The sequence below is a fragment of the Oryctolagus cuniculus genome, chromosome 10 (assembly GCF_051225735.1).
Source record: "Oryctolagus cuniculus isolate XC-2025 breed Fujian yellow rabbit chromosome 10, ASM5122573v1, whole genome shotgun sequence".
Classification (NCBI taxonomy): Eukaryota; Metazoa; Chordata; class Mammalia; order Lagomorpha; family Leporidae; genus Oryctolagus; species Oryctolagus cuniculus.
In genome coordinates, this window is record NC_142876.1 from 98,316,464 (window position 1) to 98,329,498 (window position 13,035).

Below are 13,035 nucleotides of genomic sequence, written 5' to 3' on the forward strand. Positions count from 1 at the left end.
TGTGTCAATACAGTGCTGGATAAACATGGATTAAACATTAGACAAGGTGAAGGCAAATAGTTCAACCCGGGGAATCAGATCTCAGCTAAGAAGGCGCTCTCATTAGGGCGTTCCTGGCTCCAGGCTGTGTGAACTCCTGACCGGGCTGTAGACTGCATTGTCTTCTATTTAATTTAATTAATTTTATTTATTTTTATTTTTATTTTTTAAAGATGTATTTGAGATGCCAAGTTACAGAAAGAGAAAGGGAGAGAAAGAGAGAGAGATAAAGATAGAGAGTGAGAGGAGAGAGAGAGATCATCCATCTTCTGGTTCACTCCCCAAATGGCTGCAACGGCTGGAGCTGGGCTGATCTGAAGCCAGGAGCCAGGAGCCAGGAGCTTCTTCCGGGTCTCCCACGTGGGTGCAGGGCCCAAGCACGTGGGCCATCCTCCACTGCCCTCCCGGGCCACAGCAGAGAGCTGGATCAGAAGTGGAGCAGCTGGGTCTGGAACCGGCGCCCCAGGTGGAGGGTTAGCCTCCATATGCCACAGCGCTGGCCCCCAGGTTGCATTCTTGAGTGTAGACCTGCTCTCGGCTGCTGCAGTCGGTGGAGTCCCCCCATCGCTTGGTGCAGCCTGGGCTGGCGCAAGAAGCCAGAATGATAAATGGGTTCTGAACTTCGTTAGGCTTTGCCCTCTAAGAGGCAGAGGCTTGGGGAGCGCTGTGAGGTCTAAGACGCCCATGGCGCTCGCAGCGCCGACCCTGACGGGGGTTCTGTCAGAGGCAGTGGGCAGTCAGGGAGGCCTAACTCTAGGCCACCTGCTTCCTGTGTCCTCCTCTCCCAGGTTTGGGAAGGACAACAGACGGTGGCTTCACCCGTCTTCCCCCCGGGCAGGGAGAACGGCACGATGCAGGCGAGTGCCACGTTTTCATTATGCACCAAGCATTCGTCCTAAGCCTCTTCCTATCTGACCTTATCCTCTTCATGTGCCTGAGACACTGGTCCCACAGTGAGCGACAGGAGAGGGCTTCAAACCAGGTCACTCAGAGTGGCAAGCCCAGGGACAGACCGTCATCCCTTCCGACGACAGCAATGCTGCCGCTGTGTTACGGAGGAGGGAGAAGCCAAGGCGCAAGCTCCTTCCTATCCTGCCTGCAGCTTTCAGTTCTTAAGTCCAAACCCTCCGCGCCCCCAGCCACAGCACACATGGCCCCTGGTTGGTCCCTGAACCTGACACGATGAGGGGCCCAGAGGCCTCCCTGATCTGTTTGTTTGCCCCGGACTCTGTCACCAAACAGCTGCTGGGAGAGGGGTGATTGTCCTCGTGCCAGGGCAACCTCTGGCCTGTTTTCTGGCCTCTGTGCAAGTTGATCTGGAGCCACATGGAAGTGTCCACTTGAGGTTCCGTTTGTTTCCTGCCCCGGTGTCGCCCCCTAGCCTGTGGTGCGCTGGGCACCTGCCAGGCACTGAGACAGCACCATGAACAAACCTGTGGCCTCGTCACAGCCAATCAGCTGCACTTGGGGAGGAAGGAGTCCGGCCAGAGGAAGGCCAGCCGGTCCCAGGAGCGGCTGGAGGCTGGAGAGGTGCGTGGAGGAAAAGCTGTGGAAATATGAAGGGGGGGTCATTTCCACGAGGGTTCGATGGTTCCCGGAGGAGGTGCCTGGCGTGAAGGTGGGAAGGGGAGGGGAGAAAGGCAGATGGGTGGGTGCCAAGTGTGCTTGGGAAGGGGTGTGGGAGGGCAGCAGGCGTGGCCCAGGAGGGTAGCGAGGGAGGCCGGCGGGTGGTTCAGGACCAGCTGCTGCAGGGCGCTGACAGCGGCCAGCCTGTTGGGTAGGAAACACTAAATAGCTTTTTTCTCCCCTGCTCCCTTCACCCCCTGCCCAGCCTGATCTTTCCCCTTGGCTGTCCACTCGAGCACCCACCAAGGGCACTCGAGGCCACCCACCAAGCCTGAAACCTGGCGAGCATCCCAATGGCAGCCTGCCCTGGACCACCCACTCTGTCTCCCACCTCTCTCTCTAGTCCACTCGTCGGAGACCAAGTCCCAGTCGTCCTCATCCTACCCAGATGGCCGCCCCCCTGCATCCGCCCTGTTTCCGCAGCAGCCAGCGGCATCACGGAGAAAGCTCAGGCTGCCTTTCCTAGACTCTCGTGCTCCCAGGTCCCCTGTGCCCCGCCCCCGCGACCGCCCTGTCTCGCCCAGACCACGGCCCCTCTGGGTCTCTCGGCTGCAGCCGTGGCGATTGCTTCCAGATGCATGCAGGCAGGCATCGCTTCACGCACTCACTGGTCACCCCCCCAGTCCCTTCCTTCACACCTGCTGGATTGAGGGTGTGGGACCAGGCAGGAGTTCGTAGAACCAGGCCGCTGGGCCTTAGCACGTGTTGATCCTCTAACGTGAGCTCATGTGGTGCTTGCTTGGGGCACCCTGCACTGGAGCCCAGGCTGGGCTGGGTGACCGTGGCCGGGTGTTGACCTCATCCAGCATGGGCGACTTGTTAGTAGGCCACACCGATCGAGGGCTGGCTCCTGCGAGTTCCCGGGGTGCAGGACTCCATCTGTCTTCTGCACCGCTCTACCTCCACGGCCTAGCACCCGCGGGACACCCTGCAGGCCCTGCCCAAATGTCTGTGGAATGAATGAGGGATCTGAGAAAGGGCAAGTGAGAGGAGGCGAACGGCAGAGGGAGGAGCACAGAACTCTGGGAAACTCAAGCCTGAAGGGAGCGTGGATACCCAGGAACGTTCTAGAAAACAAGGAAGAGGAGTCCCCAGAGGGGCAAAGGCTTCCTCTGGGAAGAGGGACAGACGAAGACTGGGAAAGGCCTCCAGGGAACCGGAATCATCCAGGAGCTTTCTGAAGGGCAGGGAGGGGACAAGCGGCTACAGGGGGTTATGAGCGAGCAGCCCTGGGCTGTAGGTTTAACTCCACAGACGCAGCTTCATTTGCTGTAAAATCAGATTGGCAGCAGCACCAGCCTCGCGGTGTTGACATAAGCATGAAACGAGCAAATGCATTTCATTTAATATTAAGCCCCTTTAAAAAGCTAGATATATACCTACCCTAGGATCTAGCAATTCCCTTCCTACCCATTTACCCGGTGAACGTCCACATACACACGTGATGCTCACAGAGACTCATGAGCTTCGTAGCCTGCGTTGGGAACAACCCAAGCGCCTACCAACAGGGGAGTGCGGCACAGTCATGCCGCTGGAGTCTGCTCAGAATACAAAGATGCAATTCTGAAACAAGGACCCTGTCACACACACAGGCTGAGTGGAACGACTACACACCAGAGTGTGCGACTTCTAAGTCTAGGCGGCTCCACCTAGGGTGGAAAAGATCAGAACAGCGGCCGCCCCCGGGAGCACGCTGGGAATGAACAGCCCCAAAGGCTCGTTCTAGGGCGATAGTGATGCTTAATATTATGCATTCTCAACTGTCGCCACTGGAAAACAAATTCGCAACTGTTGCCACTGGAAAAAAAATTGGCCCTTGGAGGGGCGGGAAAAACAAAACCCTTAGATATTACAATAGTTTGTGAACTCCTTAAAGGCCAAGATACGTAAACAGGTACTCTGAAACGAATCAAAAACTGCTGTAAGCAAAGAAACATTGTTAGGTCTGCGGCAAAGTGCACTAGCAAACGTTGCTGGGACAGTCTCCGGCCTGTCACCCTCTTGCTAGAATGCGAAGGCTATGTTGAGCGGCCCATAACTGTTCATGGAACGAATAAACACCGCTTTCAAAGCTCTGGCTTAGAACCAGTAAGTGCGCAATAACGGAAGCGCGGCCGACTTTACAGCAATCGCCCCACGAAGCGTGGCACTGCGGTGCGCGCGCTCCGGCGCTACGGGAGTCGCTCTGGCCATCTGGCGCTTCGACTCTATGGCTGGTCCTCCCGAGGCGGCGGAACCTCTCTGGCCGCACCTGGCGTCGGCTCTATGGCTGATCCTCGGGGGACGCCGGAGCATGCGCGGGGCTGCCCCGGATCGCTATGGCAGCGGCGTCGCGGTGGGCCGGGCCTTGGCGCTCCGGTTTCGGCCCTGCTGCTCTAACAGCCGCCCCCACCGCCGCCTCCCGGGCATGAGCGGCCGCCCCCGCCGCCGCCCGCTGCCCTGCGCGTCGCTGCGGTGGCATCCCGACCGTGGGCCCGCGCCGGGAACATGCCCCTGGCCGCCTACTGCTACGTGCGGGTCGTGGGCAGAGGCAGCTACGGGGAAGTGACGCTCGTGAAACACCGGCGGGACGGCAGGCAGGTCGGCTGGGTCGGGACCCCGAGGGGTCGGCGGGCGGGCCGGGGGGCCCTGAGGGCGCCGTCCAGAGGATGGGCCCGCGCTGGTGTGGACACACGCGTCTCGATGATACTTGCTGAGGGAACTCGTCCCAGACAGCCCCGACAGGGCCAGGCCCCCGGTAACAAGCGCCCCAAATTTCCTCCACGTATTTCGAAAAGTTCATGGACTTGGGATCGTAAGTTTAGTTTGGTGCAATAGAACTGAAACCCTTGCATAAGAAGAGGGTCTGCAAAAAGTTCATGGAAAAAATGCATATTATGAGAAAACTACGCATAGATTTCAGCATTTTTAGGTACCAAATAAACGTATCTTTAATTCTGTTTTCCGTGAGCTCCTTGCAGGACCCTTGTATTAACAAGTGTGCCTGATCTACAGGCCTCTCCCCAAGCCCTGACAGTTCTGTGAGCACAGGGACCGTGCGTTCCTCGGACCCAACATTACTGCTTGAATCAAGGGCCCCACCTGTCACCCTTGCCGACTGCTGGGCTCTGAGACCAGTTCATCGTCTTCCCGGTGGCTCCAGTTTCAGCGAGCAGCACCACCAGTCATTCACTAGTCATTTTTTTTAAATTATTTATTTATTTATTTATTTGAAAGGCAGAGTTACAGAGAGAGAGGGAGGGAGGGAGGGAGGTCTTCCATCCGCTGGTTCACTCCCCAGTTGCCCACAACAGCTGGAGCAGGCTCCATCCAAAGCCAGGAGCTGGGAGCTTCCACCAGGTCTCCCACGTAGGTGCAGGGGCCCAAGGACTTGGGCCATCTTCTATTGCTTTCCCAGGCCACAGCAGAGAACTGGATCGGAAGTGGAGCAGCTGGGATTAGAACCCATGTCCACGTGGGATGCTGACACTGCAGGCGGTGGCGTTACCTGCTGCACCACAGCACTGGCCCCCCTCACCAGTCATCTAATGCCCCCAACACTATTGGTGTTCAACCTTAGTTGAGCCAACAGGGCAGCCTCCCACCCACATCTCCACTAATACCACCCCGGTCCAGGCCACCACTCTTTCCCAACTGGCCCCTGCCGCCGACTGGCTCTTTTCCAGTCAGTCACGTTCTTCAAGTCCTCAGAGACCTGTTAAACTTAGATCTGGCGCTGGCACCGTTGCTTCACCTACAGCACTTTATCCCGTCAGCCCCGGGTTTGTTCACAGGGTGACCATAGAATGTACTGGACAGACTGGGGCGGTTTTGAAACAGAAAGGCGCTGTTGATATTTGTGTTAGAACAACTGAAGTGACCCCAGGAAGGCCAAGAGGCGATGTTCCTCCTGCGTACAGGGTCCTCACACCTGTCCTTACTTGTCTCGGGCTCAGGAGGTTTTTTTTTTTGCCAGGCATTGGAGGATGATTGGGGTTTTGCCCTGAGGATGGAGGGCTTGATGTAATAAAGCCCTTTGCATTTGAGCCGTAGTGTGCATTTCACAAAGCACATGTATGCAGAGGTTTGTTGACGAAATTGTCTAGCCTTTCAGCTGATCAATGACAGAGTGTTAGGTGTTAGAGTGAATTTCCTAAATTTTTTAGGTGGGAATAATTTAGTGTGTTGAGGATTGATGATTTCTAGCCTTACTGGGTCATAGGCCCCTTTGCGTATCTAATGTAATCCGTAGATCCATTTTGTTGGCAGGTGTCTATTGAGGGTGTATTGAGGGTATATATGTACATTCGTGGGGGGGTGGATGAGGAATCTCCAACACAAATTTTGTGATTGATCACGGTGGTGTGTTATCTTTGGCTCATTTTTTCTCCATTAATGAAATTGCAAAGTACGGGTGGAAAGGATGGTTTTTTTTTTGTGACTCCATATTCCTCTAAGTCTAACCCATGAAAGTATCATTAGTATAGCAAATATTTTTCTCGATTTTGGGCTTCATGAAAAACAAAAAATAGATCATCTGAGAGACTCCCGCTGGTGCTTTCGAGAGCATGTATGAAAACCCTGAGGAAGTATGAAGCTGCAACACGGTGTGTTTTCTTTGTAGTATGTCATAAAAAAGCTGAACCTGCGGCGCGCCTCCAGCCGGGAGCGCCGAGCTGCGGAGCAGGAAGCCCAGCTCCTGTCTCAGCTGAAGCACCCCAATATCGTCACCTACAAGGAATCCTGGGAGGGCGGAGACGGTCTGCTCTACATCGTCATGGGCTTCTGCGAAGGGGGCGACCTGTACCGGAAGCTGAAGGAGCAGAAGGGACAGCTCCTGCCCGAGAGTCAGGTGGTGGAGTGGTTCGTACAGATTGCCATGGCTCTGCAGGTACTCCCGGGCTCAGGGCATCCTGCTTGCACCCAGGTGGCAGGAAGATAGCAGGTGTATTCTAGAAAAAATTTCTCCTAGATGTTTGCTGCATGCATGAAAAAAAAGTATGGTTTTGGAAAATGCAATTAAAGGGACCCTGATCCCTCCTGCTGAGGCGTGGAAATGCTGCTGTGTGGTTGCTGCTGACGTGGAAGTCGTGGGTCGCAGAGGAAGTCTGCTTTTTCTTCATTTAAGGTTATAGCAGAGTCGATTTTGAGAGTCCTGGATTGACAAGGAGTGACGGATGGCTGTGTTTGTTATCAGCTGTGTCACAGTGACAGGTGGCTGGGCTACTGACAGTGCATAAACTCTTGGGGCTTTGGATTGTGAACTTGCTGGGGCAGAGTGGGTAGAGATACAAAACAGGCTTGTGTTTTAATATCCACACACCTGCAAGTGAGACTGTTTATGAAATACCACTCTGGAACCTGGCAGACTTGTCCAGAATTAATTGACTTTGTTGTTTAAATTCTAAGATACTGACTGTAAATAAAGTAATCTTTTTATCTTTTAAAATGTTAAGGTCAGTGTTTGACACAACAGGTTAAGCTGCTGCCTGTGACACTGTAACTTCCCGTATGAGTACCTGTTTGAGCCTCACTGCTCCATTTCTGCTCCAGCTCTCTGCTAATGTTCCCAGGACAGTAACGGAAGATGTCCCAGGTGCTTGGGCCTCTCTTACCCATGTGGGAGACCCAGAGAAAGGTCCTAGCTCCTGGCTTCAGTTTGGCCAAACCCTGGCTATTGCAGCCATCTAGGGAGTGAACCAGCAGATGAAAGATTTTCTCCCTCCTTCTCTGTCTGTCTCTGTCTGTCTCTCTCTCTCTCTCCCTCTCTCTCTGTAATGCTGCCTTTCAATAAATAAATCTTAAAAATGTTAGTAAGCTGAGGATTTCATAGATTTGAGAGGCATGTGCATCTGACTTTGTATAAATGGTCCTACCTTCACTGGGAATTTGCAGCATCCATTTTAAAAATTTTAAATCGGGGCCAGCGCCATGGCTCACTTGGTTAATCCTCCACCTGCAGCGCTGGCATCCCATATGGGCACCAGGTTCTAATCCCATTTGCTCCTCTTCTAGTCCAGCTCTCTGCTGTGGCCCAGGAGGGCAGTGGAGGATGGCCCAAGTGCTTGGGACCCTGCACCCATGTGGGAGACCAGGAGGAAGTACCTGACTCCTGGCTTTGGATCTGCGTAGCTCCGGCCGTAGCGGCCACTTGAGGGGTGAACCAATGGAAGGAAGAATGTCTCTCTCCCTCACTATCTATGTGTCAAATAAAAATTTTAGATCTGTTTATTTGAGATACACAGCGACAGAGAGAGCTCCCATCTTCTGGTTCAATCCCAGACCATGTGCAGTGGCTGCAGTTGGGCCAGGCCAAATCCTGGAGTCAGAAATATGGTCCAGGTCTTCATGCAGACCCAAGTTCTTTAACCATAACTTGCTGCTTCCCAGGAGTCCCAAGGACCAGCTGGGAGTTGAACCTAGGCGTTTTGATATGGGATCTGGGCACCCCATCTGGTGATTAACTGCTAGGACAAATGCCCACCACTTGGAAGCATACTTTTTTTAGAAGATTTTTATTTATTTAATTGAGAGGTAGAGTTACAAACAGTGAGAGGGAGAGACAGAGAGAAAGGTCTTCCATCCGCTGGTTCACTCCCCAAATGGCCGCAGTGGCCGGAGCTGAGTTGATCCGAAGCCAGGAGCCAGGAGCTTCTGCTGGGTCTCCCACACAGGTGCGAACCCCAAGGACTTAGGGCAACTTGTACTGCTTTCCCAGGCCACAACAGAGAGTTGGATTGGAAGTGGAGCAGCCGGGTTTAGAACCAGCACCCAAATGGGATGCCAGTGCCACAGGCGGAGGATTAACCTGCGCCACAGCGCCGGCCCCACAAGCATACTTTTCAACTGGGTCCATATAATGGTAAAATAAACTGTACTAGAGAAAAATTTTAAAAGGTACTGGGCAAACTAATGTATGGATCTTAATGTTTTAATTCAAAAGCTTTGTTATTTAATTAATTGTTATTTATTTTATTTGGAGATTGTAAATGTTTTGGTAGGTGGATAACCAATGCTGTTATGCAGAAATCAGTAAATCAATCAGTATCTTTATTTGTAATGAAAATTTGTTTCTCTGCTTAGTATTTACATGAGAAACACATCCTTCATCGAGATTTGAAAACTCAAAACGTGTTCCTAACAAGAACAAACATCATAAAAGTGGGTGACCTAGGAATCGCCCGTGTGTTAGAGAACCACTGTGACATGGCGAGCACCCTCATCGGCACACCCTACTACATGAGCCCTGAATTATTTTCCAACAAACCCTACAACTATAAGGTAGGATTGGGCTATGTGCACTGGCTCACCTTGTCTGGGAAAGTTCATAATTTCAGAACCCGTCAGAATAATTAGAACAATTATCTGAATCTTTTTGAGGACAATGTCTCTTTTTTTAAAGTGGGGGGTAAAAACCTAAATATGGTATTCTGACACTTAATCATTTACTCTTTTTCTTTTCAGTCTGATGTTTGGGCTCTGGGATGCTGTGTCTATGAAATGGCCACCCTGAAGCATGCTTTCAATGCGAAAGACATGAATTCTTTAGTTTATCGAATTATTGAAGGAAAGGTAAAAAGTAATCTTGAACTAACCATAATGCAGCTTTGCGACCAGCTAGTGGTGAAATCAGTGCTGATTTTGATTAGTTGACGAGTAGTCATCAGTAGAGTTAACTACTAGGTGAGTAGTTAAGAATGGTGGGTTCCTCCTGTAAGGAAGGTAGAACTAGAGGAGAAGGGATTGATCATTTCTTTCTTTCTTTTTTTTTTTTTTTAAAGCATCCCTCATTTCATGTGAGGGTTTTTTGTTTGTTTGTTTTTTGACAGGCAGAGTTTTTTTTGAAGATTCTGTTTATTTGAGAGGCAGAGTTACAGACAGACAGAGAGGTCTTCTATCTGCTGTTTCACTCCCCAAATGGCTGCAACGGTTGGAGCTAGGGCAATCTGAAGCCTGGAACTGGGCCAATCCAAAGCCAAGAGCTTCTTCTAGGACTCCCATGCGGGTGCAGGGCTCAAGGACTTGGGCCATCTTCCACTGCTTTCCCAGGCCATAGCTGGATCGGAAGTGGAGCAGCCGGGACACAAACTGGTGCCCATGTGGGATGCTGACACTGCAGGCCATGGCTTTACCTGCTACACCACAGTGCCAGCCCCAGAATTTCACTTCTTTTATGATTCTTTGAGTAGAAAAATTATGGGCATATTTTTGCTTTTTTGTATGTGCTTATTAAACATTTTTCTAAAAAATTAAATTAATCTTACAGTAATATTAAAATCAGTAGGTATTTGGACCTTCAAACTCAGTGGTGCGTGGATGCCTGCAAAGAACATTGCTGTCATCTGAGGAGTGAATCAACAATGGAAGATCTCTTTCTCTCTGTCTCCCCTTTTCTCTCACTAACTCTGACTTTCAAATAAATAAATAAATCTTAAAATGCTTTTGCTTTTGCAGTCTTCCATCTTTTTTTTTTTTTTTTTTTTTTTACCACCAGGATATCAGTGTACTTCCTGTACACAAGTATGCTGGGTATTTTTTGGTTATGTGGATATATGACTATTGTCTTTAACTTTGTTTTGTAAAGTCATTAGTCATAACTGCAGTATTACTTTTCTTTGTAGCTACCACCAATGCCAAAAGATTATAGCCCGGAGCTGGCAGAACTGATAAGAACAATGTTGAGCAAAAGGCCCGATGAGAGACCCTCTGTGAGGAGCATCCTGCGGCAGCCGTATATAAAGCGCCAAATCTCCTTGTTTTTGGAGGCCACAAAGGCGTAAGACACTTTCCTGGCAAATAGCTGGGGGAGACAGACAGACGCTTCTGTAATTTTGATATCCAATAATTAATGATGAGTTTCTTTTAAACACAAAGTAAAATTGCATGATTAGAATACATAGAGGAGGAAAATTCTACACTTTTAGGTTTCTTGGCTGGGCCTGAGAAACTGACATAAGACAAATTCCCTGGAGAAACAGCATATACATTTATTTACTGTGGGTTTTAGGAGACACAGGAGACCTCTTGAGGAAGTGAGGACACAGAAAGTAGCAAAGTGTAAGTACCTTAAACATTTATTTAGCAGAGAGAGAGAGATACATCTTCTATCCATTGGTTCATTGGCCAGATGCCTGCAACAGCCAAGGGTAGGCCAGATAGAAGATAGGAGCCAGGAAATCCATGTGGGTCTCCATGTGTGGTCAGGACCCAAGTACTTGGGCCTTCATTGACTGCCTTCCCAGGTGCTTTAGCAGGAAGCTGATCAGGAAGCTGATTAGAAGCAGAGTAACTGGGATGCAGACCAGCACTCTGATACGGGCTGCTGGCATCCAGTGGCAGCTTAACCCTCAGTACCACGACACCTGCCCTAGCGGCCGTGCTTCTACACTAGATTGAAGAGAGGCACTTGTGGAAAAGTACACCATGTGGAAAGGCTAAGGGAAGATAAGAATTATTTAAATAAGGTCTAGTGTGCAGAATTTAAAAAAAGTAATTAGAATTTTCTGTCTCAGCTTTCCATTCTTGATAAGGATAGGGAGCACACTTCCATTTTGGGATTTTATCTCTTGCTTACAGGAAGTGAAAGAGTCAAAGAGCCTTCTTGCACCTCCTATTTTTAAAAAGTGCCTTTAGCCTGAAATAATCCTTATGCCAAGGAGGCATATTCTGGTGCAGCATATTCTTGGCACCTTCAGACACATGTTGAACTTTGCTTAATTGCTTTAAATCTAGAGAACCATTTAGAAAACCACTATTACGCCGGCGCCACGGCTCACTAGGCTAATCCTCCGCCTTGCGGCACCGGCACACCGGTTCTAGTCCCGGTCGGGGCGCCGGATTCTGTCCCGGTTGCCCCTCTTCCAGGCCAGCTCTCTGCTGTGGCCAGGGAGTGCAGTGGAGGATGGCCCAAGTGCTTGGGCCCTGCACCCCATGGGAGACCAGGAGAAGTGCCTGGCTCCTGCCATCAGATCAGCAAGGTGTGCCAGCCGCAGCACGCCGGCCGCAGCGGCCATTGGAGGGTGAACCAGCAGCAAAGGAAGACCTTTCTCTCTGTCTCTCTCTCTCACTGTCCACTCTGCCTGTCAAAAAAACAAAAAACAAAAAACAAAAAACAAAAAAACAAAAAAAAAACCCCACTATTACTTTACTTACAGTGCTGAAGTTTCTGAGTGCATTCAAAGTTCACCATTCTCTAACTTCTTTTTAAAAAAAAAAAAAAGATTTATTTATTGATTTGAAAGAGTTACACAGAGAGAAGGAGAGGCAGAGAGAGAGAAGTGTTCCATCCTCTGGTTCACTCCCCAATTGGCTCAATGGCTGGAACTGTGCCAATCCAAAGCCAGGAGCCAGGAGCTTCTTCTGGGTTTCCCATGCAGGTTCAGGGGCTCAAGGATTTGGGCCATTTTGTGTTGCTTTCCCAGGCGATAGCAGAGAGCTGGATGGGAAGAAAAGCAGCTGTGTCTTGAACCGGTGCATGTATGAGATGCCGGCACTGCTGGCGGCGGCTTTACCCGCTACGATACAGCACCAGCCCCTCTAACTTCTTAACAGAAAAAATAATTCCTTTCTGGGGCCAGTGCCATGGCTCGCTTGGTTAACCCTCCACCTGCAGAGCCGGCATCCCATATGAGTGCCAGTTCTAGTCCTGGTTGCTCCTCTTCCAGCCCGACTCTCTGCTGTGGCCCAGGAAGGCAGTGGAGGATGGCCCAAGTGCTTGGGTCTCTGTACCCGCATGGGAGACCAGGAGAAGCACCTGGCTCCTGGCTTCGGATCGGCGGCCATTTGTAGGATGAACCAATGGAAGGCAGACCTTTCTCTCTGTCTCTCTCACTGTCTAACTCTGTCAAATAATAATAATAAAGAACATCTCCTGTTTTCCATCTCTGAAATCTATGCAAATACCTTGGGGTAGTAAATATTCCAGCAGCAAAAAAAAAAAAAAAAAAAAAAAAAAAAAATTCTCTCTTTGACCCACGTGTCCTGCCTGCAGGGTTGCCTCCCCTGCCCTGTAGCGTGTTCAGTTTGGAAGGAGAGCAGGCTGTGATAGAGAAGCCATGGCGACAAAGAGTGACCATCTTTTGGTCATACATCCGTAATTTCCAACCAGACAGACCTTTGTCCTCCCTCTGTACTGGTCTCTGTGCTCCTTTGAGTTCTCCACAAGTTGAGTCTGGTTTTGGAAGCAGCATACTGAAACACTGGAGATCCTGTGCCTGTGTACCCTGCAAGTCAGGACTAAATGTGCCAATGAGTTTTACTTTCCAGTGTCTGTTACTACAAACATGTGAATCTTGAAGATAGAACTTAAGCTCTTACTTCTTATGTGAGGCAACTTCTCATAGATTTTTACTCTAGAATAGTTTTGTATTTGTAAAAAAAAAAATCATAAAG

The 13,035-nt window shown here is 50.3% G+C and overlaps 1 protein-coding gene across 11 annotated transcripts in view; it reads left to right on the forward strand.

The window, feature by feature from the left end:
* The first annotated feature begins 3,914 nt into the window (after nucleotides 1-3,914).
* NEK4 (NIMA related kinase 4) overlaps nucleotides 3,915-13,035 on the forward strand; it is a 44,306-nt gene continuing 35,185 nt past the window's right edge. For 2 of the 11 annotated variants that reach the window (XM_008260795.5, XM_008260796.5), the window contains exons 1-5: nucleotides 3,933-4,245; nucleotides 6,269-6,535; nucleotides 8,728-8,925; nucleotides 9,109-9,216; nucleotides 10,266-10,420. In XM_008260795.5, coding sequence (XP_008259017.1) covers nucleotides 4,153-4,245; nucleotides 6,269-6,535; nucleotides 8,728-8,925; nucleotides 9,109-9,216; nucleotides 10,266-10,420 — 821 coding nt within the window. In that variant the 5' untranslated portion in view covers nucleotides 3,933-4,152. Of the gene's footprint in view, nucleotides 4,246-6,268; nucleotides 6,536-8,727; nucleotides 8,926-9,108; nucleotides 9,217-10,265; nucleotides 10,421-13,035 lie in introns of all 11 variants that reach the window. The other 9 variants (XR_011379509.2, XR_016214785.1, XM_089306131.1 and 6 more) reach the window with 7 other exon arrangements.